This window comes from Clytia hemisphaerica, unplaced genomic scaffold (assembly GCF_902728285.1).
Source record: "Clytia hemisphaerica strain Z4C2 unplaced genomic scaffold, Clytia hemisphaerica genome assembly, whole genome shotgun sequence".
NCBI classification, from domain to species: domain Eukaryota; kingdom Metazoa; phylum Cnidaria; class Hydrozoa; order Leptothecata; family Clytiidae; genus Clytia; species Clytia hemisphaerica.
The window spans coordinates 1581847-1605667 of NW_027103414.1; the positions used below are offsets into that span (position 1 = coordinate 1581847).

Here is a 23821-nt window from a genome sequence, read left to right on the forward strand (position 1 = left end):
TTCAATGTAAATTCTTATCCCCCTTGGAATAACCGGGAGTCTACTGTAGACTCTTAAAAAAAGAAAAATCTCAACAAACAATAATTGAATGAGTGGGCTTGTCATAGTCGATTTTTACATAAAGTCAATTATACAATCAATAATATTTTCTTACCAATGAAATTTACATCTCTTGTAATAAAAGATATACGTTACAATTGTACACACTGTTGTAGGAAAACAGTCTCTATTGAAAAGTCTTACAAACTCTAAAGTACTTTAAAAGAACTCATAAGGTTTTTGTTCAGCGTGAGTCTATACCGAGTCTATACATAGAGTCTTGGCGCAATTTTTTGGACCCACGAAAATCACACATAAATTTTTCGGACCCACGAGATACCCACATAATTTTTTTTTGGTCCCAAGAGATACCCACGTAAATTTTTTTGGACCCACAAGATAGGCACGAGACGTAACCCACGAGGGCACAAGCCAGGTAACCCACGAGACCCACGAGGACATGCAAGGCACGCAAATAATCACACTCATTTTTATTTATAACAGTTATTTCGGGGGTCGGATTTAGGCACGGCTGTCGGATTTAGGACCACTCATGGTACTTGTCAATGTACATGTACACATGTGTTGTGTCAACTTGTCAGCATTGTATTGTTGTAAAGGAAAAGATAAAAGAGGTAAGACTAGCCGAGTTTCTATTCCTGATATAGGAGTTTAAGTTTAGACTGTTAGGTGGTACCAAAAACTGAGCCTGCATATGCTTAAAATAGACATCGTGATGCTGCTTTTGTAGAAATAAAGACATGTAGCGCAAGACAGCTTCATCTGCTTTTCTTGTATATATCTCTTTATCTATTTGATTTAGCTATTTAGCCTTTTCCTAAGACTATTAAAATCATTATATTAAAGGACCCTCCCGGCGCCTCTGGAAACGGCCGGAGCAAAAAGTGCTGGTTTTTTTTCCGATTGGTCTGCACTGGAACTCAGGAACGTTTTGGTGCACTTCCGCTAACTGCGCACACACGTATTTTAAAAAGATCAACCAAATCATGATAATTTCGGTATTTCATCCAGTGATGCTTTTGAATATATAGCTAATGTGACAAACTCAATTTCATTTTTTGTAACCATTTTTAAACAGTTTTTTAGAATGTGATAAAAATCACTTGCTCCGGAAGCACCGGAAGAGCTTCGGAACTTTCCGTAGAGAAAATAGTGTTTTTTAGCTGCTCCGAAAAACTCTGGAAGTTTCCGGAGCGCCAGGAGGGTCCTTATATTAAAGGTTTTGTTTTTACATAAGTGTTTCCATTTCATATCTGACACGTATATTTCATATCAGGACATTGTCTTGCTATTGTTATATTATGCTGATATAGGCAAAAATGTTTTTTTCCCTCTTCTGTCCAATCTTGCTCCACATCTGTGTCAATCCAATCTGAAAAAGCTTGCGAATTAAAATTGATGATGAAGCAAACTATATCACTCTTGTTTAAAAACAAAACCTTTAAGTGTCATGTCAGCAACCCTGGCGCAAACTAACAATTATTGTATACATCTATTAACCCCCAAAATCATCCCACCAGACATTTAAATTCACCCCTGCCGGTTGGACCATCACCATACAATATATTGCAGTGTCCTGGGTCGCGTCATATTAAGAATCTAAATGTTGTTGGAACCTTTGCTTTTAATGTTGCAACAATATAATCAGACTGCATGTGGATTCCTTCTATTTGTCCTGTCATGAGCATATTTTTTGCTTACATAAGCTGTTTTTTCAAAAGAATGACCCTAGTCCAAAGAACCAGACAGTGTCAATCGAATAAGTTCAAACAAAAATTATAATCGAACACATCAAATGTAATCGAACACAATCAATCAACAATTGCGATTTAATTGTTGATTGCAATTGAATCTCAGGTACTTCGCTTGATTGAGATTCGATTATGTACGATTAGTTCGATTACAATAATCAGTGTAGGTGGAACTAATCTAATATTTCAGGATTACAATTTTACCAGCTCACTAACCCAAATCTTGTAAAATCTTTACCTTTAAGGAAGATCGAAATTAGAGGTTTTCAGTGTTCTGAAACAAACGCATTACAGAAATTTTTTCATCTCCACAGGATCAATTCTCAACCAAAAAATACATCTTTTGTTAGATGGGTTTTTTCTGACGTTGTTCCTTCGAAGAATATCGATCATTTTCCTTTTCCCCTTGAACGCATGAGAAAAAAAGCGTTCTTGCATGGGCGTATAAAGATAAGGCAGAAATCTTGCGCCTAGGGTACTACTTCGTTTCCGCCTTATTTTGTACCCACAATAGAATGATCCAAATACAGGGGTGTTGCAAATGATAAACTCATTTTATATTTATTTTATGAGAGATACAGATAGTATTATTGAATATTATAACTTATTCATTAAAGTACTGTATCCGTTAAAATGGCAAATTTAAGTATATTGCTAAATGAAAAGCAAATGATGGCAGTTTTGTTTTTCCTCAAATCCCTAAGGAAAGTTTTTTTGCTGACTTAGCTATTTTGCAAATCTGGGAAAAGAACTCCCATATTCTGATACATATACATATTGGTTAATTTCGGAACGGCTTTGAGAAAGTCATAATGGCAGATAATTTAAAAGTTTCTGATGAGGAAATGTGTGGAATTTGTTGATGTTGATGGCTTGTTGATTCTGTAAAGAGAAAAGAAAACAGGTATAGCTTTTTCTAACCAAGGAATATGGAAGTTCCACCTTCACTGATAGTGTTTTATAAGATTTAAATTAGCTCACTCCCTTTAGAGGATTAGCGTGGGCGGCCGCACTAGGCCATGGAAAGTCAGATAATAAAGTCATAGTGTAGAAAGGGGTCTGACCCCTTTCCCTTCTTGACACCCCCCCCCTAACCTTTAAAGATGCCTATCCCCTTAAGGATTTTTGACAAAATCCCCTCCCCCCTTCTTCTTCATTTTTCGGAAGGTGTCATCCCCCCCTTAAGAAAGTTTGAACTATGATTAGGTTTCTAAGGCTCAAACCCTCAAATGAGCCGAATTTTGTACTATTTAGTGACATAAAGCTTTAGATTATCTAAAAAAAGATTATTATTATAAAAAAATTAAAAAAAGGATACAAGGAACAAAAGTATTGTTAGAACAAACAACGAATGAAAAAAAAATGTAGAACTTGTTGATATTTAAATTGATGTCACAATTGTGACCAAGCGATTTGGAGTACACAAAAGTCCGATCGGTCTAACTATTGTTCCTCTTTGGCACCTAATGGACCGGTCTTTTTACCACTAAGGCCATTCAAATATCAAAAGGGGCCGATGCATGGCCGATCATGAAAAGCGGGCATAGGGAAGAGGCTTCAAGCCCGCTAAAGGGGCCCTAGAACGGTCAAATGCCCGGTCCGCTTTGTCTTGATGGCCGCAATTTTGTGATAGAAAATTAGCGATGAGACTTTATCGGTACAACTTAGAAGTCATTGTAGTGTTTTTGAATGTCCGAATTTTAACAAACAAAAATGTCTAAAGGCATAGTAGGTTGCATGAGTTGAGTTTGAGTTTTTAAAAAGCAGAAAACCCCTGTTTCTTAGCCACAACTTTAGTTTAGCCGAGCCGTTTGTAACATCATAGAGCTTCTCTAAAGCATTGTTGTTTTGTTCATAAATTACACTAAAGTTAATGCACACTTTTATCAACTTGTTTTTCTTTGTAAGTTTTAAGAAGAATAGTCAACAAATGTCAACACGTTTTCTACTTTTCTTTCACAAGCATCTCGCATGCTTAGTTTCATCAAATTGATTTCTTTGTAATTTTCACAAGTAAATGCTTAGTTTTATCAACTCGCTTTCTTTATAACTTTTACAAACGTCTTTGGACTAGTTTTATTGAAAAAGCCTTATTGTCTCATTTTTAGCGATAGAATTTATCGATCGTATTTTTTAACAATAAAACTTTATCCAGAAAGACTTTCCAACGATAGATTTCATTGAATTTCCTTATCGATACAAGCCAGCCTATCGATGAAGAATCTGCAGTTATCAATAAAATAAATCAAGCTATCGATAATTTTATTATCGATACACCTTTTTAACATATTTTAATCATATATCAGGTTCATATCGAAAAGAATTTATAAAATGCTAAACTTTATTGATGTCTCCTCAATTCTATTTTTGAAAAAAATTTTGAGGATTGAGTAGTTTTTTAGAACCGGACTTTTTTAGACCGGACTTTCGACCGCTCCAGATGCCGCTTGGAAGTCTCCTGCTCAAAAAAGGGCAGCTAAAAGAGCGGTATCAAGTGGACCTTTGAAAAATTCTCTCGCCCGCTTGGAGGCCGATCATCACAAATGATGGGCCGCTAAAAATTATATTTCGGCCGCTTTAAGGCCGGGCTTTTACCAGCTTTGGGCCGATCGGTCTTTTGTGTACTCCAAATCGCTTGGGGAGTCACAATTTATATGTTATGCAAATCAAAAATTTAAAAACTTTCATTTGTCTTTGCTGTATAATATTTACTATGTCGCTAAACTTTTGTGTTTTCTTGAGAAAACATTTTGCTTTTTTGAGCTTACTTTTTGTCTAAATTATTCTGTTCAGCAAAATTTTTTTGCGACCAGGTGACTCAAAAAAAAGTTCACCTAGCTTGATTTCCAGAATCAGGACATTTTTTATTTTAGCCCTGGCTTTATATTTTTTCTGTAGACATGTTCTTGACAGAATATTTGATTGGTTTGATTTATATACAGTATTTTAAAAAATTCAAAAAAATAGAAAAATTTTAAAGATATTAGTCGCTTTTTAAGCTTCGTTTTTATTTCATTTAGTTTTTTCAACACTTGCTTTCCTTGGTCAGATCTCTGATCTTACCATATATAGCTAAAAACAAAAAGACTTTATAGATGAAATTTGTCATGATTCTGGAATATAAAAAGTTTCTATTTGATTAGCTAAGACAGAATGAGCTCTTTCCGAAATTAGTCTTGGAACACTTTATGGAAATTATGAAGAAAGCCAGTTGATAAAACTAAGAGAACGATGTGGCCAATTGAACAACTTTTAATGTAAATTGTAATCAAACCAATCAAACATAATTGAATGTGCTTGAACAATTGCAATTTCTGGGTAATATTCTATTGTGTTCGAATCACATCAATTGGTTCGATTGACTCTCAATTACATCTCATGAATATTAAAATGATGTTCGATTCATCTTGATTGCATTTGACCAGACAATACTGTCACCGCTCCTATCGTTTTTGAAACCTTGCAAAGATTCTTATTCGGAACATTCAGAAGATGAATTCTGTGAGTTTGCCTAAAATTTTTTCAATAGCTAAGCATTTATTTACATCACTAAGTTTGCTACAAGCTTTTGTTTACTTTACCTATTTAAGTTCTATTTTTGTTTTTTCCATGTACCCTTAGTAAAGTTCCATTTTTAAGCAAGTTTCACTGGATTTAGTTTTAGCAACTTTAAAGAGGGCAGCAAAAAGTTCTCTTTTTTGCAAATGGATTCATCATGATATTCTAAATGTTAGAAATTCGACAACATGATTCTTGATTTTCTTGGGTATCCAGGGGTATCACCAAGAGGCAAAATGTTCCAATCTTTACAAAATCATCAATATCTGTTACAAGAGTTTCCAAAGCCCTTTATGTGTACATAATCATCTTTGAGAAAGAAAGAGAAAGTTTGAAAGACTGACATGGTTCTCTAAAACGTGGCTGTGAAGTGATTTTATTCGCCTTAAATTATGCATTTTGTTTTTTGGGGAAATTCCCTTTTTCATCTTTAGGGAAATCACCCTAAAATATTTATATAATTTTCTCCTACATTGGATAATAATTCCTGAAATGTATCTCATGATTGAAATGTTTACCAGTTTTGTAGATAATGATAATTCAAACTAGGCTTTTATCGTTTTGAACCAGAACCTGGTAAATTAGTATTTTATTGAACAGACAGGGGAGGTCAGTGTACCAGAAGGTGGCATGTATCCTGGGGTGGGTGGGTGTTTGAGAAAAAAATTTGTCATGTACTACCTGTGTACTATAATTGGGGTGTTGGGTCCAAAATTGATTTTGATTTTTACTACCTGTGTACCAAAATAGGGGTGTTGGGTCCAACATCGATTCTGATTTTTACTACCTGTGTATACCAAAATAGAGGTGTTGGGTCCAAAATGGATTTTGATTTTTACTGCTTGTGTACCAAAATAGAGGTGTTGGGTCCAACATCGATTCTGATATTTACTACCTGTGTACCAAAATAGAGGTGTAGTGGAAACAAAAAGGCTCAGAAATTATTTGCTAAAATAGAAATGTAAAGTTGTTCTATTATAAATTGATCAAGCCAAGTTTGTCCAAGATCATTCTTCCAAACTTTTTTGAATTAATTGAAATCCTACCAGATCCCACTAAAATGAAGGTTTAGAGTCAATGTAAACATTCGAACATTCTAATTCAAACATTGGAACATCAAAGGTTCCAATTCTCAGGCATTGAGTGTGAGACTCAAGCATTTCCACATGGTCTCACGCAATTTTTGAAACGTTTGATTTCTCACGCATTTTGGATTTTTTAAAAGAATTTTCCTGTTTTTCCGATTTTTGGAAAAAAGTTTTCCCGATTTGCCGATTTTCCGAAAAAAGTTTCCCCGATTTCCTGATTTTTGGAAAAAATGTTTACCCGGTTTCTCTTTGATTTTTTCCAGGTAGTACCCGGTAGTAAATGGGGGTATGGGGTGGTTTTTTTTTTTTTATTTACAGGTACTACCTGGTAGTAAATAGGGGGTGTGGGGTGGTTTTGGGATTTTTCCATGTAGTATAGTGTACTTCAGGGGTGGGTGGGTGTCAAGTTTTGAAAAATACCTTGTAGTACACATACATGCCGCCTTCTCTAGTACACTGACCCCCCCCCCCTGGAAAAGAAGCTATTTTTAAAGGGTTCATAATTCAATGATTGAAATCAACTTATTGTTGAATGATATCTCATGATTTGACCTGTGATGTAGTGATAATGCAAATTTACTTAGAATTTACTGCCTACAACATCAAATCAGGAGGGGTAACTTATTTCTTATTTCAGTATGTAGTTTGTCGAATTAATGACTTGGAGCCCTGAAAGCTGCTGAATGTATATTATAACTTATTATTACTAAGGAATGCTTGAAAAAGTTTGGACTGCCAGTTTTTTGTAATAGTCTTATGATAGAATTATTCAAAAAACATTTTGAGAACATTAAAAAGAATATCTTTTACGCCTATTTTTATAAAATAATTTCCAAGTCTGGCTGTGAAAATATGATGCAAGGTTTAATGGTTAGTTTAATACTGTGAAAAGTTTTCATTCTTATTTTAGATTGAAAGCATATTTGATTGCTGTTAATTAGAAAACAAAGCACTGGAAACTTTAACTGATTTATCAAGCATAATATGTAGAAAATGTTTACACTCCAAAGTAAATACAGGAAAGTTTAATAGTGAGGAAAAAATCTTATTTATGCTTCAATCACTGAATTTTTAACCTTTCATCTCAGAATAAAGGGAACTTGTTTAAGTACATAAATTTATATTTTTCCTTTTTCCTTTTTTCCTTGTACTTTCCATGGTGTATTTTAAATTACTTATTACTTTTTATTGAAGACTTATATTCTTCTATTATCCCTTAAATAAAGCAAGCTTGAAAGAAAAAAAGGAAAACAGTCAACTTAATATTCCTACAAGTTTGTTAGAAAAAATCTTCCTTTTTTTGAAAAGGTTTTGTTAGTTACCCCAAGCTTAAAAGAACACACACACACCTACTACTTTGAAAACTTAGTTTCACTTTCAGTTCACACTTCGTTTTCTTAGACATTATTAGCAAGAAGTGTTGTTGCATTGAATTTTAACATCTTTGGTGTTAAGTTACTTAATATTTTACAAATACTTCATCCTATGCATATTTAGAGAAAAAGGTCCTGTCAAATGGTGTTGACTGAGATACTATACCAACCAGAATGTATCTTAGAAATTTTGTTTAGATCAAAACTATATTGAATAAACATAAGTTTTTTTGTTAATTTCTTGATTGTTGACATTGTGTCTTTTGCAATATTTACTTGGTTGCTTGATGATGGATACCTAATCTTTTGTTTTATCCTTTCTTACAGCAAAAAAAGTAAATAAAAATTTATTATATGGCTTTATGGCTTCAGTTGTCAAATTATCAGATAACACTAATAACAGTGATGTGATAAGTGGTGATGCAGATAAAATACCATTATTAAAGCTGGATAATTCTCCGCTGGCACGCATCAAGTCCCAAAGTGTTTCCAAGAAACAGGGCCACAATGGGACAGCCAATAATACATTATTGGAAAAAGGTGTCAGCGCAATTTCTCTAAATGGGAAAGTACCTCCGCCAACAACACCAAAACCATCTCTAACCAATCGTTCAACGTCAACCTTGTCAGAGAAAGCAATAAATCCTTCATGCAATCTTTTGTCAACAAATAGTTTAAAAGTTGATAATTCGAGTATTGAGAGATTAAGTAATTCTCATTCTAGTTCATTTGCTTTTGATATTAACACCTTAACTGAAGATGTAGCTGAGGTACCACAAATTTTATTGAAAAACAAGAAAGTTTTGGAAGAAGAATCCAAAGTTTTATCTCTAGACTGGTCACTTGATTCAAAACTTATTGTGACAAGCCTTCAAAGTGGACATTTGTGTATATGGGATGTAGTAAATAAGGATCGAATATATGCTGTGCAGACACCCTGTACTTGGGTATTTAGCGCTGCTTTTTCACCCTCTCAAAGTCTTATAGCCGCTGGAGGGCTTGACAGTAAATGCGATGTTTACAAAATCCCAAGAGGAAAACAATTAACTGTTGAAACTCAACATGTAGCACAGCATCAAAGTTACGTGTTATCATGTATGTTTACAAGTTCAGATCATCAGATTCTAACTGCAAGTAGTGATAAAACAAGTGGTTTATGGGATGTTGAATCTTCACATTTGATCCGTGATTTTAAAGGACATTCTGCAGATGTGACCAGCCTTGATTTTCAGAAATCATCAGGACACTGTTTTGCGACTGGATCAGCAGATCATCAAGTTGGTGTTTGGGACATGCGGACTGGTAACTGTGTCCAGTCTTTTTACAGCCATACTGATGAAGTCAATCAAGTTCGTTTTTTTCCAAGTGGTGATGCTGTAGCATCTGTTTCTGATGATATGACATGTCAATTATTTGATTTACGAATGAACGCCAGGTTAGCTTTATTCAAAAGAAACAGTATCCTTTTTCCGGCATGCTCGTTAGACTTTTCACTGAATGGACGATTATTATTTGTGGGGTATGGTGACCATTCGTTCCATGTATGGGACACATTAAAAGGGTCCCATTGTGGATGTATGTACTCACATGAAAACAAAGTCAATGTTTTGAAACTTTCATCAGATGGTTCTTATCTTGCAACTGGTAGCTGGGATCAATCTGTCAAATTATGGTCTTGATTTTTGGTGCTGTTTTTTCTTTTCTTTGTAGTTTTATAAGGCTGTGTACACTTAACTCAATTACATCATCGTTCTATTTTTTTGGATGGAGTGCATGCAATTTTAATAGATGAATAATATTAATATATGAAATTGTCTGCTGCGTTTTGTATGCTATTTTGAAGTCTTGTATGTTATCATTAGCAGTGATTGTAGTGATTTTTCAAACACTTTATAAATTTTAACTCAAGTATGATATTAATTGGACTCTTGTGTTATCTTAAAGGTTTATTTTTAGAATAGAAAACGTGCAATTAAGCTATTTATCTACTAATTTTTGCACCTGCCAATTCCAGCAAAATTATTTTTTCGCAGTTTTAATACTGTGAAAAACATGTTGAACAAGAGCATTTATGGGAGTAACCTGATTATCAATTTTTGTTATGACTGGTCTTACATTTTTGTTTACTTATATTTGCTGTTATGGTAGTGTTTTTATATCTCTTACTTCTTTTAAGGAACAAATGCAGGCTTTGTCATTTGAAAAATACAGACGTGTGGTCGGAATTTCCCCAAAAATATTACTGTTTGGAAAATGTGCCTGTGCTACCACACGCCTCAATTTCTACAGGCTGCAAAAGTAACTACATACTATGCCTCACCAAACTTTGCAGTCTAATATTTTTTGATAAGATATGCATACATTTTTTAGTTTTAAAGAAAAAGTAACATTATCATTGTCTCATTTTTTTTGTTTTTTTTAGTATGATAGAAAACTTTATTTAAAATGTTTTAATTTTTGTAATAATAGTAAAAGAGTAACAAAGCTAAAGCCATCATGTCAACAGTTTTTTAGGCCAATACACAGGCCATGGAAAAATTTCACATCAAGAGTAATTGTCCCTGTTGTGGACTTTCAATAATTATTTAACTTGGAATCTCCAAAAAATAATAACGAAATCCCTGGGAAATCACAAAAAAAAAGATCTTTTTTGTCTTGAAACAAAATCTTTGAGCTTAATCTATCATAAAAAATGGGTCTATTAGAAGTAAATAAGAGGCCCTAGATTGGTCTATTCAATGATATGCAACAATGAAGAGTCTTCTGAGAGTTTTCAAAAAATTTCCACCCAATACGTCACTTTTTCTATTGTTTAAGTGACATATTGGGTGAAAAATTTTGAAAACTTTCACAAGACTCTCCGGTGGTGCATATCATGAATATAATCAATTGTTTAGACCGTTTAGTTCGACATGTTTTCGAATTTTAAACGTAGATATGATATGCTCCTGACTGATATTACTCATCAAGTTTACTTAGAAGTGCAAATTTTAAATCTGTATACATCATTAATTCTCCTTTCCTTTTGAGCAAGAAGCTCTGTAGAAAAAAGTGATTTATTTCTTAAACTAAAAAAAAACGAGGTAAACATTACTGTATGGTTAAAGAAACAATACTATCAAATTGATTTGTAGGCCCTTAAGTTATAATAACAACAATAATAAGTGCAATTTAGACGAGCAATTAATGCTTTAAAAAGAAGAATTCTTCATGCTTTGTTAATTAGTCATTTTAAAATATTTTACATGCTTGCATTTTTTTTTTCTATTGTGTTAAAAGATACAGTGGATAGAAAGACGCCAAATCAGCATTTCAATTTTTAATGCATTCAACAATAAAAATGACCAGTCAAACATTCATGTTTCCAATTATATTCATTTCCAAAAAAAAAAACTAATATTTTTTTTAAAGTAGCATAAAGGATATGATATGCTGTCAAACAAAGTGTCAATTTATTAAGAAAAAGTCATGCTGATTCATACATTTTGTGACGAAACTTTATTTTATGAGAGAATAATATGAATGATACATGCTTTTAAATCATTTAATATCCTCTCTCGTGATTTGTGATATCCGTACGCTCCCTATGTATCGTAAATTTCAATATCGGACCCATTATTCAACACTTTTACTGTCCATTTCTTAAAATGTTTTGCTGTTAATGAGCTTTTCCCGCTTCACTCGCCGTTACTAGGGGAATCCTTAATCCAAAATGCCATGTTTCAATTTTAAAGACAGTTCAATATGGAGCAACTTTATTTACACCTTTTCACACTATTCCCAAAGAATTATTTTTGCCATATCAGAAAAATATAACCACTCAGATTTTATCTTTGTGTCAAATTATTACTTATGAAGGGATACCTTCATGCGCAGATTCTCTATAAGCATTTGTTTCTTCTTTTTTAATAGAACATATAACACCTTTTAACAGGAACTAGTTTGTGAAACTTCTTAAAATGCTAAATAAACACGAAAAATAGCATATACGAAACAAAAACTAAGCTGTAACTATTCTTAGCCAATCCAACAACTTAATAGGACTTTATAAGAAAATAATGTAAACAATGTCCCTATTAGTCTACTCTACTCAAATTTTTATGAGCAATTTTTCTCGTGTTTATCCGGCTTTTATTGAAAAAGTATAAATATCTTGCTTTCTTGCAGAATTTCTTTGTTTATTTGCAGCTTTCGTGCTTACAGAGAGATTTTCTTATCGTCTTATATGGGATTATGATGGATTTGCTAGTCATTTAGTTTATGTAATCAGACATTTCTAATCTATACTAATGTTTACATTACATAAGAAAACATGTCGCTTTTTAGTATAGTGGTATGTCAAGATTGCTGAATCAGCTTTATTTCCAAATCTTTAGAGAAAAAAATCTGTCCTTGTGTTATTTCAAGAGCTCCTGCAGATCTTCCATTTCCCAATTTTCCATTAGTTTTTAAATGTGCTTGTCTTAAATTTCGAAGGCCCTATCCCTTAAGTTTAATTATTGAACTAACTATTATATATATTAAACTTTCTCATTTTTATCTTTTTAGTATGAGATAAAAAAAATAAAAAAATCCAAAAAAGAAAGAAACAACAACTAAATACAAGACAATAAACGGGACAATGGCGACATCTTTCCGACAGGTCTGTGATAAACCATGTAATAATGGTATTTTACAGGCTAAATGGAGTCCGCTACATGATTTGGTTGCTGTGGTAACCAAAAACGGAGATATCCGTCTGCATCGTATGCAATGGCAAAAAGTGTGGGTAATTTCACCCAAAGAATCGCCTGCTGTTTGCTGCTCGTGGAAAACGACCAGTCATTCATGGAAAAGTAGTGCAAAGCTGCTAGCAGTGGGTCACCAGAATGGGACAGTCTCTATTATTGAAATCGAAAAGGCTGCCGTTGTTCATTCGCTTAGTTTAGGCTCAGAAATCAAATCACTAGACTGGATTCATGTTGATTTGAATGAAAAACCAGGCTCGAGTGTGGACGCACATACTGAGTATCTACCGCATATACATAAAGAGGAACTGGCTACTTATTTATCACAGGGTGAGACAATGACATCTGACCACGGACAGCAATGTTTCTTGATTGTAACCACAGCTAATGGCAACCTTCATCTTTATTTGGATGGTATTTTCAAAGTGCTGGAAATCTCTCTGGAGAAATATCCCATTCAATTTGAAAGCCACAAAGTTGTTGCTTGTCATTTGTCACCAAAGACAGCTTTATTGACTCTTGTATCAAAATCTAAAACGTCTGATGGGGAAACTGATTCGTTTTATTTGCATCGTTTTCATTGTCCTCATTTGTTATCAAGAAGTCAAGAATTGTGTTTACTGTCCAGAGCGTATACACAGCTTCACTATCTGCTTAAACGTTCTGACAAAGTTCTTGAGCAGATGTCCGATTCTTCCGAGGACATCAGTTTGAAAATCAACACAAAGCTCGATAAACTGGAGAAACTAGTCAGCCCAGCTGAAAGTAGCGTTGCAGCTGAATTCACCATAGCTTATGCCACAGGAGAAACAAGTCCTGAGCTTGAGACTTTTTTAACACAGAACTTGACATCCAAGGGTTTGAAACAAATCGAACAGAGTGTACAACTAGCCTATGCAAGCATGCATTCTGATATTACCGAAGAGATGGAGCTATTGATCCAACATTCAATGGTTTATTTACTGCAAATTTACGGAATGTCGAAATGGACAGAACATTTTCAAGAGATTGGACTCGATGAAAAGTCAGTCATATCGTGTTTAAGTAAACTAGGTACTTTCGCAATGCGTGTATTAAAACTTTTGGAAGTTATTTGCTCTGACATGGAAGATTTTAGTATCTTTTTTACATGGCTGACTTGTTTATGTTTTCAAGTCAGTAACGAGATGTCAGCTAATTACCCGCAACTTTCTTTCAAGGAGTTTGACGTTATGGTCGACTTTCTTGAAAACAGGCTTCAGAAGACGTCACAAGGAACTTTCAATCTGGAGCGTATCTCACATTTTTTTAATGATGAGATTGCGAAAACATCCACTTTGTTTAATGATGTCGACCAAAATATTTGGTATGAATATATCAACACTAAAGAATGTTTGAAAGATCATCCATTTGTGTTAGTTCCAGATCACCGCGCCTCCCTAGTTTCCCAATTCAAAGATCTCGAAAGCAGCTTCGACGCCATTTTCACGGATACGGTTACCGCTCTTTCGGCTTCCGTAAGTCTTACCTCCTCCATCAAATTATTTGCAGCAGCTGATGGGCACGATGAAAACTGCTCTCCTGTAATCTCCTACCTAGACCGTGAAGACCGTCTTTTAGCCTCAATCCTAGCTTGCTCATGTGACAGCGATCGTATGTTCTTACTCGAGTTGACATCAAATCCTGAAGATGTCAACATTGCAGGTTTATGCATCGAAGCACCAAAACTTGAAGAAATGGACGAATCTAACGCTGGCGATTTACCGCAATACACAATGAGATATTCCACATTTTACGGTAACGAAACAATGACGATCTTACATGAAACATCTGAACCGGAAAGTGATAATCAACCGATTAGCGTTCTCAGTCAATTACCGTTAAACGACACTATTGAGAAATTGATATTCAGCAAATGCAGTAAATTATCCAACGTCGAAGGATTGTTAGATTCCGAAGATCTCGACGTTCAGTGGTTAAACGTGAAAAACGAGTTCACGGAGTCACGTACGCTTGATAATTTCCACGCGGCCAGTGTGAGCGTGAACGAAGGGCGTAGTGTGAGTTGCGTGATAGCGAGTAATGGTCGACGTGTGCGTATTTTTGAAATGGAATCTTGTGAAGATGAATCAGAAGATGAAGAAGGAGAATCAATCGTTGAACATCGTGAAGGAGAAGAATAAGTTCTTGTGTAGACGACCGACTTTCTGCCCTGCCTATTCTAATTGTGAGAATATGCAGAAAGCTGACAGTTAAAAGTCTTTGCTTGAAAAAAATTGAAAGAAGGGATTGCATTGGCATCAAAAGAGGGCAATGCATTGACTTTAGATTTTAGCCAACTTGCTACCCACTATATTTTACAATTAGAATAGGCAGGGCGAAAAGTGGCTTATCAACTCCTTGAACTTCATTGTTTAGAATCTTATCTAACCTTTATCCTCCTCATTAGGCTCCTTAATTGTAAGATAAAGCTTGTCCTATGCATTTATTTTGATTCTTTTTTGATTAACATTTTAAGAATCTTTTTCTCTTGGTATGGTTTTTCCAGGCCAATAAGAATTTGAAAATGTCGGTTGTCGACTTGTAAAGTAAAATAGAACGAGAAAGGTCTGGATTTTTCAAGAAGAGCTAAGAATCATATTTTTGGGTTTTCTGCTGTAATTATATCTACTTCCAGAAATATCGTTTGGACATTGAGACCTGGAGATAAATTTTAATCACTGTTTTACCGGGAAGTTAAATTTCGAAAATGATGTATTTATTATATAGTTTATTTTCCTAATTTTTCTAACCATATCAGTTTAATTGTGGAAAAGATACGGCTTCAAATTCAATCAATCACAATCTTTTGTAAACACTTCCCTTACACTGACTAATTCTTTGATATCCTATCATTGCAGTCTTTTATAATATCTTTCATATATCCAGAACAGTGAGTATAATCCCTTGGGGAACCTCACCATTTTAATCATGGTGAATTTTTTTCAAATGTGACTTTCATTTTACTTGGCATTTCTTTTCTCTTTACCTTAAGCTTTGTGGGGAACTAAAAACAATTACTTTTGTGCCCTTCATCAGCAACGTTAAATAATCAAGTCTTTTGGCCTTTCAAATCTTTTTGTACTCTCTAAAATCAACATATTTTTATTCCAATAGATCCACTTACAACTAATAAAAAACAGTCAATATTAAACTAAATGAGTAGCAATATATTATCAGATTTGAAACTTCCCGAGCCAGACGTTCGATTGGTAGTTTACAATCAAACCATAGTCAAAGTCAAGTTGAGATGCCGTAATGCTCAAATCACTGGTGAAACGAACCATGAAAGGTACTTATATATTTTGAAGATTTTGGTTTGACTTAATTTCACGAATTATTCATTATTGGTGAGCTTTTATGTGAAACTGTGTTGATGGTTTTGGATATTTGCATTATTAATGCTTTTTCTCTTGACACTTCTTCATATGACCTTGCCAAAATGGCTTTGGAAGAAAAACACCCCCTTGAGACGGAGAAGTTTTATCGTTTTTATAGAAGTTTTATGAAATTGCATTTTGGAATTAATTTTTGTACATATAACAACATCGACTACCCTCCAGTCCTTTGTTTTAAAGATTTTTCTTTCCATTTTACAGCATGAAATTCTGGAAGAAAAACAAGACTCAAAACGACATAAAGGTATCGAATAGTAGAGTCCATTCGCTTTAAGTGTGCACTGAACCTTTGTTTGGCTTGTCATTTGATAATAAATGTTTCAACTTTAACATATGATATATCGTTGAAAAGATGATTCAGAGCACTATAATTTCTGAAAAAATAATTCAAAAATTTTAGTAAATGAAGATGAAAAATGAAGATGAAAAAAGTGAATTTTTTATTTTTTATTCTTAATGCACAAAGCTGCGGATTAGCAATGCAAAACATGATCGAGTCCGACCTTTAAATAAATTTTGTTTCGGCCTAAAATACTGGAAATCGTCGTTTTTCAGATTTTCATTGCATTTTATTGTTAGATTTCATTATTTTTTCTCACAGAAACGTTATTGATAGCAATACACACAATCAAGCATGATTTAATTGTCAATAAAACTGATTTTTGCATCCCTCGAGCTGTAGTTGATATTTTTTCATGAAATTTCGCACACTGATGCAAAATTAGGCTGCGCGCATCCCCAGAATTTATTTTGTTATAGGGAATGCGTATCGTGTTTGAAATTCTCGTCCGAGAGTTACCTAAAATTTGGGGTAACCAAAATTTGCATGAATTTAAAAAATTAAAAAAAGAGCTTCGTTAGATTTAAAGTTTTTAAAATTTCTGCTACTCGCAAAAAAAGGTTCCCTAAGGGTAAAATATCTGAAAAAGGGCAGAGCACGTTAATTTGACAACTTCGGACACTACTGTTAGCTTGGTTTGGAGTTAAATACTGGATAAAATGCGTCAAGGGCGGTTATATTGAACGATATTTCTTATTTTAGCGGGCCATGAAGTACATATTAAGTGGATCGAACAAGATTGAACCCATACGGACAGATGAACTTGTCATTTATCCATGTATCTTTTTCATTACGTTATTTTCATCATCAATTTCGAAATTTATTTGTTTTGATGTACCAAAATTTATAAACTAGTATTCGCTGGCCTGAATGTATATAGTCTTGTGAATTTGAGTTTGGGTGGTAGGATATCTTGTAAGAATTTCCTTGACCTAAATCCCAAAAAAAATCAGACAAGCGTGAATGGCCGAACGCATCTAAATTTGAATTCACTCGTGAGGGAGACACGTTAAACTGTTCACAAGATCTATATATGTTTTACATTGAACGTATTGAAGATAAACAAACACCAACAACACCAGTCACCATGAGAGCTCAAACGCGTGAAGAACAAATTGTATTGGTCGTGGATGAAAAGACACCTGTTAATTGTAAGTTTTCACTCTCTTATTGGTTTATCAAGGAATATAAACCAATTTCGTTATTTTCGACCTTGGATTGCCTTTCCTCATAATTGTTCATAGTTTTCTAGATTTCTTCGTACTCTACTACAGTGGTGGATCTAAGGCCTTTCAAAATTTATGGCGGAGAGCGTTTATATGTGAACCATAATCCTTATGAGGATATTTCTCCGTCAGAAATTTTGAACCTTCTTTAGATCAGATGTTTCAGATCCGCAAATGCTTTATCTAATTTTTTAACATTCTTACGATTAAGTGTAATTATATTCTCGTGGTTTTCATGGGCTTCGATAAGTTTTTAAACATATTGAGTTATCCAAATGATCAATTTCAGTGTTAAGTTAGCTTGTGTTTATTGATTTTCAGCACCAGCTCAGAGAAGTATAGTTAGCACACGAAATTCAGGAAAGGTATAGCAACAGAATATTCAATTTATAATTTTGCAGGATTGTTATCAGTTTGTCGATGGAAAGGTTCCTTTAATAAACTTTTAGTAATATGGGGTGACTCAAAAAACTTTGGATTTCTGACGAACTTTTGAGACCAAACAAAGTTATACTTTCTTTTTTCTAGTTAAAGTAATTTTGAGATCAAATTATTTCTTTTTGTCCCAGGAAGTCGCCTAACGCCCTAAGTTATTTGAGTCAGTCGGTATAGTTTTTGTTTCCAGAAACCTTAGTAAAGTTAATACCAATACTTTTACGTTCAGCCACTCTATTTGCCGTTTTTTGCACCAGTTCTGTATCCATTTAAATATCCCCACAGTAAAAGACAGAGTATTTTTCATTAGTTTAGAGTGTCCGAGAGTCATCAATAGACCATATTATTGAAAGTTCTCTTTATCGTTTTCCTTGTGCTTCTGAATGCGCTGCTTTTGGCTTCAATTTTGTCATTTTTTTGTATCCAATAAGTTTTCTTTTTTTGGGCTTTGGAATTTTTCCTGTGACATAGCAATTTTACTGATGTAACTCGCTTCCTCTTAAGAAAGGTTTTTCAAAATACTCTTCTTTGTGATAAAAAAAAAAACTGGACTAGAAAATCGAGGAAATTAGTGAAAACGTCATCATTTAATGGTTCAATTCCAATCTATTAGCCATACGAACCGTTCGTAATGATGGTTGTGTTTTATCTACAGTACACTCTCGCTTATTCGAACTTCTATTATTCCAATCACTCTATAATTCGAAATTGTTTCCAGTCCCGTCAATGAGAAACCATCTTAAAATACTTTCTATAATTTGAATTTTTCTGTAATTCGAACAAATAAGATTTCCCGTTCGAGTTCGAATTAACGATAGTCAACTTTAATAAACTTTTTTTCTATTGTAGCAGATTCATGTAAAAAAGTCACGAAAAAACGTCGAGCAAAGCCCTGACTAGCTGAATATTGCACACATAAGCGTTTTTTTTTTCAAAATGTCCAGAATATGCAGTGCCGTAGCAACTGGGGGGGCAAGGGGGGCTATGCCCCCCCAATAATTTTTTTAAAAATGGTTATTTTGCAAAATGCAAAGTTTTTCTTTTTTAATTTGTCATAATTGTCTTTATGTGCATGTTTTGAGTGTATTTTTAAGCAATCTAGAGCTCAAATTTTTAAAATTTCCCCCCTCGGGCCAAACCATGGTTGGCCCTCGCCGTGTCACTAAACTCCAGCCCCCCCCCAATATGAAAATGCTTCCTACGGCACTGATATGAGTTAATCTTGTATGTCTCAGCCAATCAGAGCTTTACTCGACGTTTTTTATATCAATCTGGTAAAAGGAAATTTGTGCATTCCTATTTCTTTACATAGCGTTCGTTACGAGGTAGAGCGTTGACTGATTCGCTGAAAAAGAAACGAAGAAGAATCAATTCTATTCATGAAGAATCGTCTCAAAGCTCAACTGTAAGACTATTTTCTTGAGCTGTTCTGAAAACCCTTTTTTCCCAACATAAAGTCGGTCTGGAAAAAATAAAACAGATTTTTCATAAAGTAAAATCCTAAGAGTCATTTTGCAATTTTTGGAAACAAATCACCCCCATGTCACTTTACAATGACCCCCCCCTATTTTATGACATGAATGCTACGAAGTGCCAAAATTGGCGTACCCACGTATTGGAGTACCCACCCCCTGCTTATTCCACCCCCCCCCCCCCCCCCCTACAATTGAGCACACAGGAGTATAACAAATCGTGATAGAATATATGAGGTTTTTTATTTGCAGTTAACTGTCTATAATTCGAACTTTTATAATTCGAATCTTTCTCTAATTTGAACTAAAACTTTGGTCCCCTCAGCTGAAAATTAGTTTAAAATGTTCTCTAAAATTCGAGTCTTTCTGTAATTCGAAGAAAGGTTTTAGTCCCTTGAAGATCGAGTTAAAGAGAGGCAACTGTAAACTCGTTCTGCTCCGCTTTTTTTCTGGACGCACTATATTTGGCTTTGATCTGTATATGACTACTAAACTTTAAATAAAAATACAGCTTGATTATCTTCATAGCTCAGACGTCCCTAACGGACGGTTCGAGTTATGGAGATTCTATCCATATTGTCCATCAATTTATATTATTTACCAAAAAGATTGTTCTGCTTGTTTACATATTTCAGGACGAAAAGATTGACTCAAGTGACGAAGAGAGAGGTAAAACTTCATTAAATCTTAAATTATTTGAGAATCGTTGGGCCAGGTTACAAATATGTTAAATACCCTTTTTTTTTCTTAGCCAAACGTCAAACATCTTCCTCCTTACAAAGAGTAACTAACAATTACCACTTGCTTACGGCTCTCTGTGTTTAATTTTCTAGATTCATCTAAAGTCCATGCCAAGAACCCTGGAATAATTATGAACTTCTTGAGGTAGGGAATTTTCTATGTACAAGTTAACTCCAAATTTCTACAAATTGGAAACTAAACAAATTCGAATCCAGTCCCTTGGTTCGCTTTTTGTGATTCTGATAGCACCCACGTCCATCAGTGGCGCAAGTTTTTCTGGGTACAAGATTTAAAACTGAGTTGTCCTGAGAAAGCTGTGAAAATAGTTGTTTAGTTGTTTGCGGTATCAGTGGATCTTAGGATTTCCTTTTCATGACCTAAATAACACTCCTGTGTCACAGACCCGCTTGGGCCCAAGCCCCATTGGAAAATTTTGCAAAAATTTCGTCCCGGTGGGAAAAATACCCTAGAATTTCAGCCCCACTGAGAATTTAACTTTGATTTCATCCCCATTCGAAATTCATTGTTTAGAAATTGCACTCTAAAGCCATCCTCACAGTTTCACCGGGGCTGTGAGACAGGGGTGTTGGATAATGTTGCTTGAAATCAATATCCCAATCTCGATCGCATTAGCTTCGTTATGTCAATAAAATCTTACAATAGAAGTATCTCTACAGGTTATTATTTAAAACGAGGAAAGAGTAACCAGTTACAAAAAGTAACTAGACGTTTACGACTGTTTTATGGGGGAAGGTTTCACGGTTAACGGAATGTACTCTTGAATGAAAGTAACGACTAAAAAGATTATTTGTCTTTTTTTTCAGCTATTTGTTTACACCCGTGAAATCAATAAGACGTATCTGGCGCTAATTCGAATGATTTTGGTCTCAAGATTCAAGAATTCTAACTTGTTTTTGTTTATGTCATGGGCCCCGTCGACGGCGGACCAAGGGGTATGACCCCTTCACTTTTTTCAGTATTTTTTTGTAAGTCAAAAACCTTAAGTACTATGTTTTTGTTCAATTAGATAGCGTTTAATGGTGTTTAGAAGGTGCAAAAAAAGGGAAAAGTTTTCTTCGTCGCACAAGGTGGTTGACAATTTTTCCTAAAGAAATTGGCTCCCTCACTTCTACCGGTTCGCCGGAGCTCATGAATGTGTACATAATAATGTATTTATTTAAGTTTATATTGATTGTTTTATTTATATCAAGTTTAATTAAAAAAAGAGAATATTTCCGTTTTAAACAACTTGCATTTTCACTACATTAATGGGATTAATTTTTGCGGGGTTTAAATTTCACAGATTTGGTTGTCATCCGCGAAAATAAGTCCCATTGGGAAAAATCTTATTTCAAGGTTTCATTTTCTACCCCGATCCGCTAAAAAATTAAGAAACACTTCATCAGCGAGTTTTAATTGCAAAATTTATCCTATTAAAGTACCTTGTCGGGGAAGAAATTGTCAAAGGAAAATGACAAATGTTTTGAGAGGGTGAAAGATTTTTTACTATCGAAAAAATTCCTTGACATTTCACCATCTTTCAAAGTTTTCCACCGAATTCGTTTATCGTCACACAAAACTTTTATCCGAAATTTTATGACCATAAAGGCCAGGGCAAACCGATCCAACATTTCATCCAACATGCCTTTTTTCTGATGTTGGATGAAATGTTGGACCGGTTTGCGTCAATCCAAATTTTTGGAAAAAAACGAAAATTCAAAAAAAGAAGAAAAAAATCGTGTTGGGCGGTGTTGGATGAAGTTTGATCGCCATCAAACATTTCATCCAACATTTGCGGCGAGATCAAAGAAGCTCTCTTATTGAATTGTGTAATTTTTCGTGTTGGATTGGTTTGGTGGTACTTTTTTCTTTATTTTTTTGAATTTTCATTTTTTTCCAAGTCATGTCGGATGAAATGTTGGATCGGTTTGCCCCGGCCTTGATTTTTGCTCCATCCAACGCAAGTTTTTCCATCAAACATTTCATCCAACATTTGAAAATCATGTTGGATGAAATGTTGGACTGGTTTGCCCTGGCCTTAATGAAAATCAAAACCCGTATTTTTTACGCCTTAATTAGAAGAAATGAGTGCTTTAAACGTCGAATAGTGAAGGAAACCATTTCCTTTTGGACAACCAAAACCTTTTTTTTTAATTTGGTCGAATTTAAGTTACTAAATTGTTTATTTGGCATGGAGAAGTGACGAGTTAGAAAATTTGGTCTGGTTTTGGTCATTGTATCTAGTTTCATCCTCAAAAATTGATTCACAAAAACTTTTAATAAGGTAAAATTAAGGCAAAATTGTTAAGTTCCTGCTTTGCCAACTAACGGATTTTTACCCACTTTGAACAATATGAGTATTGGAAAACCTTCAAAAGACACGTTCGCAAACTTAAAAGTCTATTTTGGTCAAATGATAAATTGAAAATGAAATTGAAACTTTGAGTTAGAAATGTATTTTTAGCTCCCAATGTGGACTCAAAAGTCTCAAACTCTCAAATTGATCATTTCGCATGGTTGTATAAAAGTCAAGTCTAAAAAAGTAAGATACATTAAGAATTTTTCACCCTCAGTTTTGGCAATTTGTTAAGAATACTTGACTCTCATCCAGAGTACACTACTCTTACAAAAAAAGCGTGTAGAGGAGAGTTACAGGTGTGATAATACAATAGCCATAAAAGAGATATTTGATGCACTTTACAGATATTTTGAAACAAATAATCTATTTTCTCCATGTCAGTCTGAATTTCGGGATGATGATTCTTGCATTTCTCAGTTGTTGTCCATAACGAATGATATTTTTACAGGGTTTGACGTGAACCCTTCTTTAGATACCAGGGGTGTGTTTTTAGATATTTCAAAGGCATTCGACCGGGTTTGGCATGATGACTTGCTCTTCAAACTCAAATCTTATGGGGTAACCGGACCTCTGCTTTCCTTAATACGTAACTTTCTTGATGATATAGGCATCAGAGAGTTGCGTTGAATGGGAAAACGTCTGAGTGGAAGAGGATCAATGCTGGGGTACCTCAGGGCTCGATTCTTGGTCCTTTATTCTTCTTAATTTACATTAATGATCTCCCATTAAACCTTGAGTCAAAACCCGAAATCTTTGCTGACGACACCTCCTTTCTCCCTTGTGATGGACCAGCTCTTGAGCCTTGGGGTACTAAGCAGAGATCTTGCCAGGATAAGTGAGTTGGCTCGTCAATGGAAGATGTCTTTCAACCATGACCCTTCTAAACAAGCTGTGGAAGTCTATTTTACCTGCAGAATCACTCCTGCTAATGCTCCAGTAATCTCCTTCAATAACACTAACATCGTTGCCAGTGAGCACCAGAAACATCTAGGTCTTATCTTAGATTCAAAACTTTCTTTTGATTACCATCTTGAGGAGAAGATAAAAAAGCCAATAAAGGTATTGGCCTTATTTAACAGACTTCGCAAACATGTGCCTAGAAGATATCTTCTTACCATCTATAAATCTTACATTAGACCTCATCTTGACTAAGATGATATCATATATGACCGCGCCCAGGAAATGCCTCTTTTGTGCAGAAGCTTGAATCCATTCAATATAATGCCTGCTTAGCTATCAAAGGTTGCTTTCGTGGAACGTCTCAGGAGAGAATAT

General features: G+C 34.5%; 3 protein-coding genes across 3 annotated transcripts; all 3 read left to right on the top strand.

Moving 5' to 3' along the window:
- The first annotated feature begins 8158 nt into the window (after nucleotides 1-8158).
- On the top strand, nucleotides 8159-11192 carry LOC136797550 (guanine nucleotide-binding protein subunit beta-5-like). Its single transcript, XM_067054133.1, has one exon. The coding sequence runs from the start codon at nucleotides 8193-8195 to the stop codon at nucleotides 9507-9509; it is 1317 nt and encodes a 438-aa protein (XP_066910234.1). The 5' UTR covers nucleotides 8159-8192; the 3' UTR covers nucleotides 9510-11192.
- A 1190-nt stretch (nucleotides 11193-12382) lies between these two features.
- On the top strand, nucleotides 12383-15370 carry LOC136797551 (anaphase-promoting complex subunit 4-like). The gene has a single exon (XM_067054134.1). The coding sequence runs from the start codon at nucleotides 12452-12454 to the stop codon at nucleotides 14717-14719; it is 2268 nt and encodes a 755-aa protein (XP_066910235.1). The 5' UTR covers nucleotides 12383-12451; the 3' UTR covers nucleotides 14720-15370.
- Nucleotides 15371-15695: 325 nt separating this feature from the next.
- LOC136797552 (uncharacterized) lies at nucleotides 15696-21432 on the top strand. The gene is made up of 9 exons (XM_067054135.1): nucleotides 15696-15867; nucleotides 16175-16217; nucleotides 17016-17091; nucleotides 17267-17464; nucleotides 17861-17904; nucleotides 19287-19379; nucleotides 20082-20115; nucleotides 20280-20331; nucleotides 21012-21432. Exons 1-9 carry the CDS (start codon nucleotides 15734-15736, stop codon nucleotides 21055-21057), a joined length of 720 nt encoding a protein of 239 aa, XP_066910236.1. The 5' UTR covers nucleotides 15696-15733; the 3' UTR covers nucleotides 21058-21432.
- The last annotated feature ends 2389 nt before the right edge of the window (nucleotides 21433-23821 follow it).

Excerpts from the sequence above, each read along its gene's own strand:
- LOC136797550 (XM_067054133.1), top strand. The coding sequence starts at position 8,193 with ATGGCTTCAGTTGTCAAATTATCAGATAACACTAATAACAGTGATGTG.
- LOC136797551 (XM_067054134.1), top strand. The coding sequence starts at position 12,452 with ATGGCGACATCTTTCCGACAGGTCTGTGATAAACCATGTAATAATGGT.
- LOC136797552 (XM_067054135.1), top strand. The coding sequence starts at position 15,734 with ATGAGTAGCAATATATTATCAGATTTGAAACTTCCCGAGCCAGACGTT. Across the intron at positions 17,092-17,266 it reads TGAACTTGTCATTTATCCAT|ACAAGCGTGAATGGCCGAAC; the intron begins GTATCTTTTTCA and ends AAAAAAAATCAG. Across the intron at positions 17,905-19,286 it reads GCACACGAAATTCAGGAAAG|CGTTCGTTACGAGGTAGAGC; the intron begins GTATAGCAACAG and ends TTCTTTACATAG.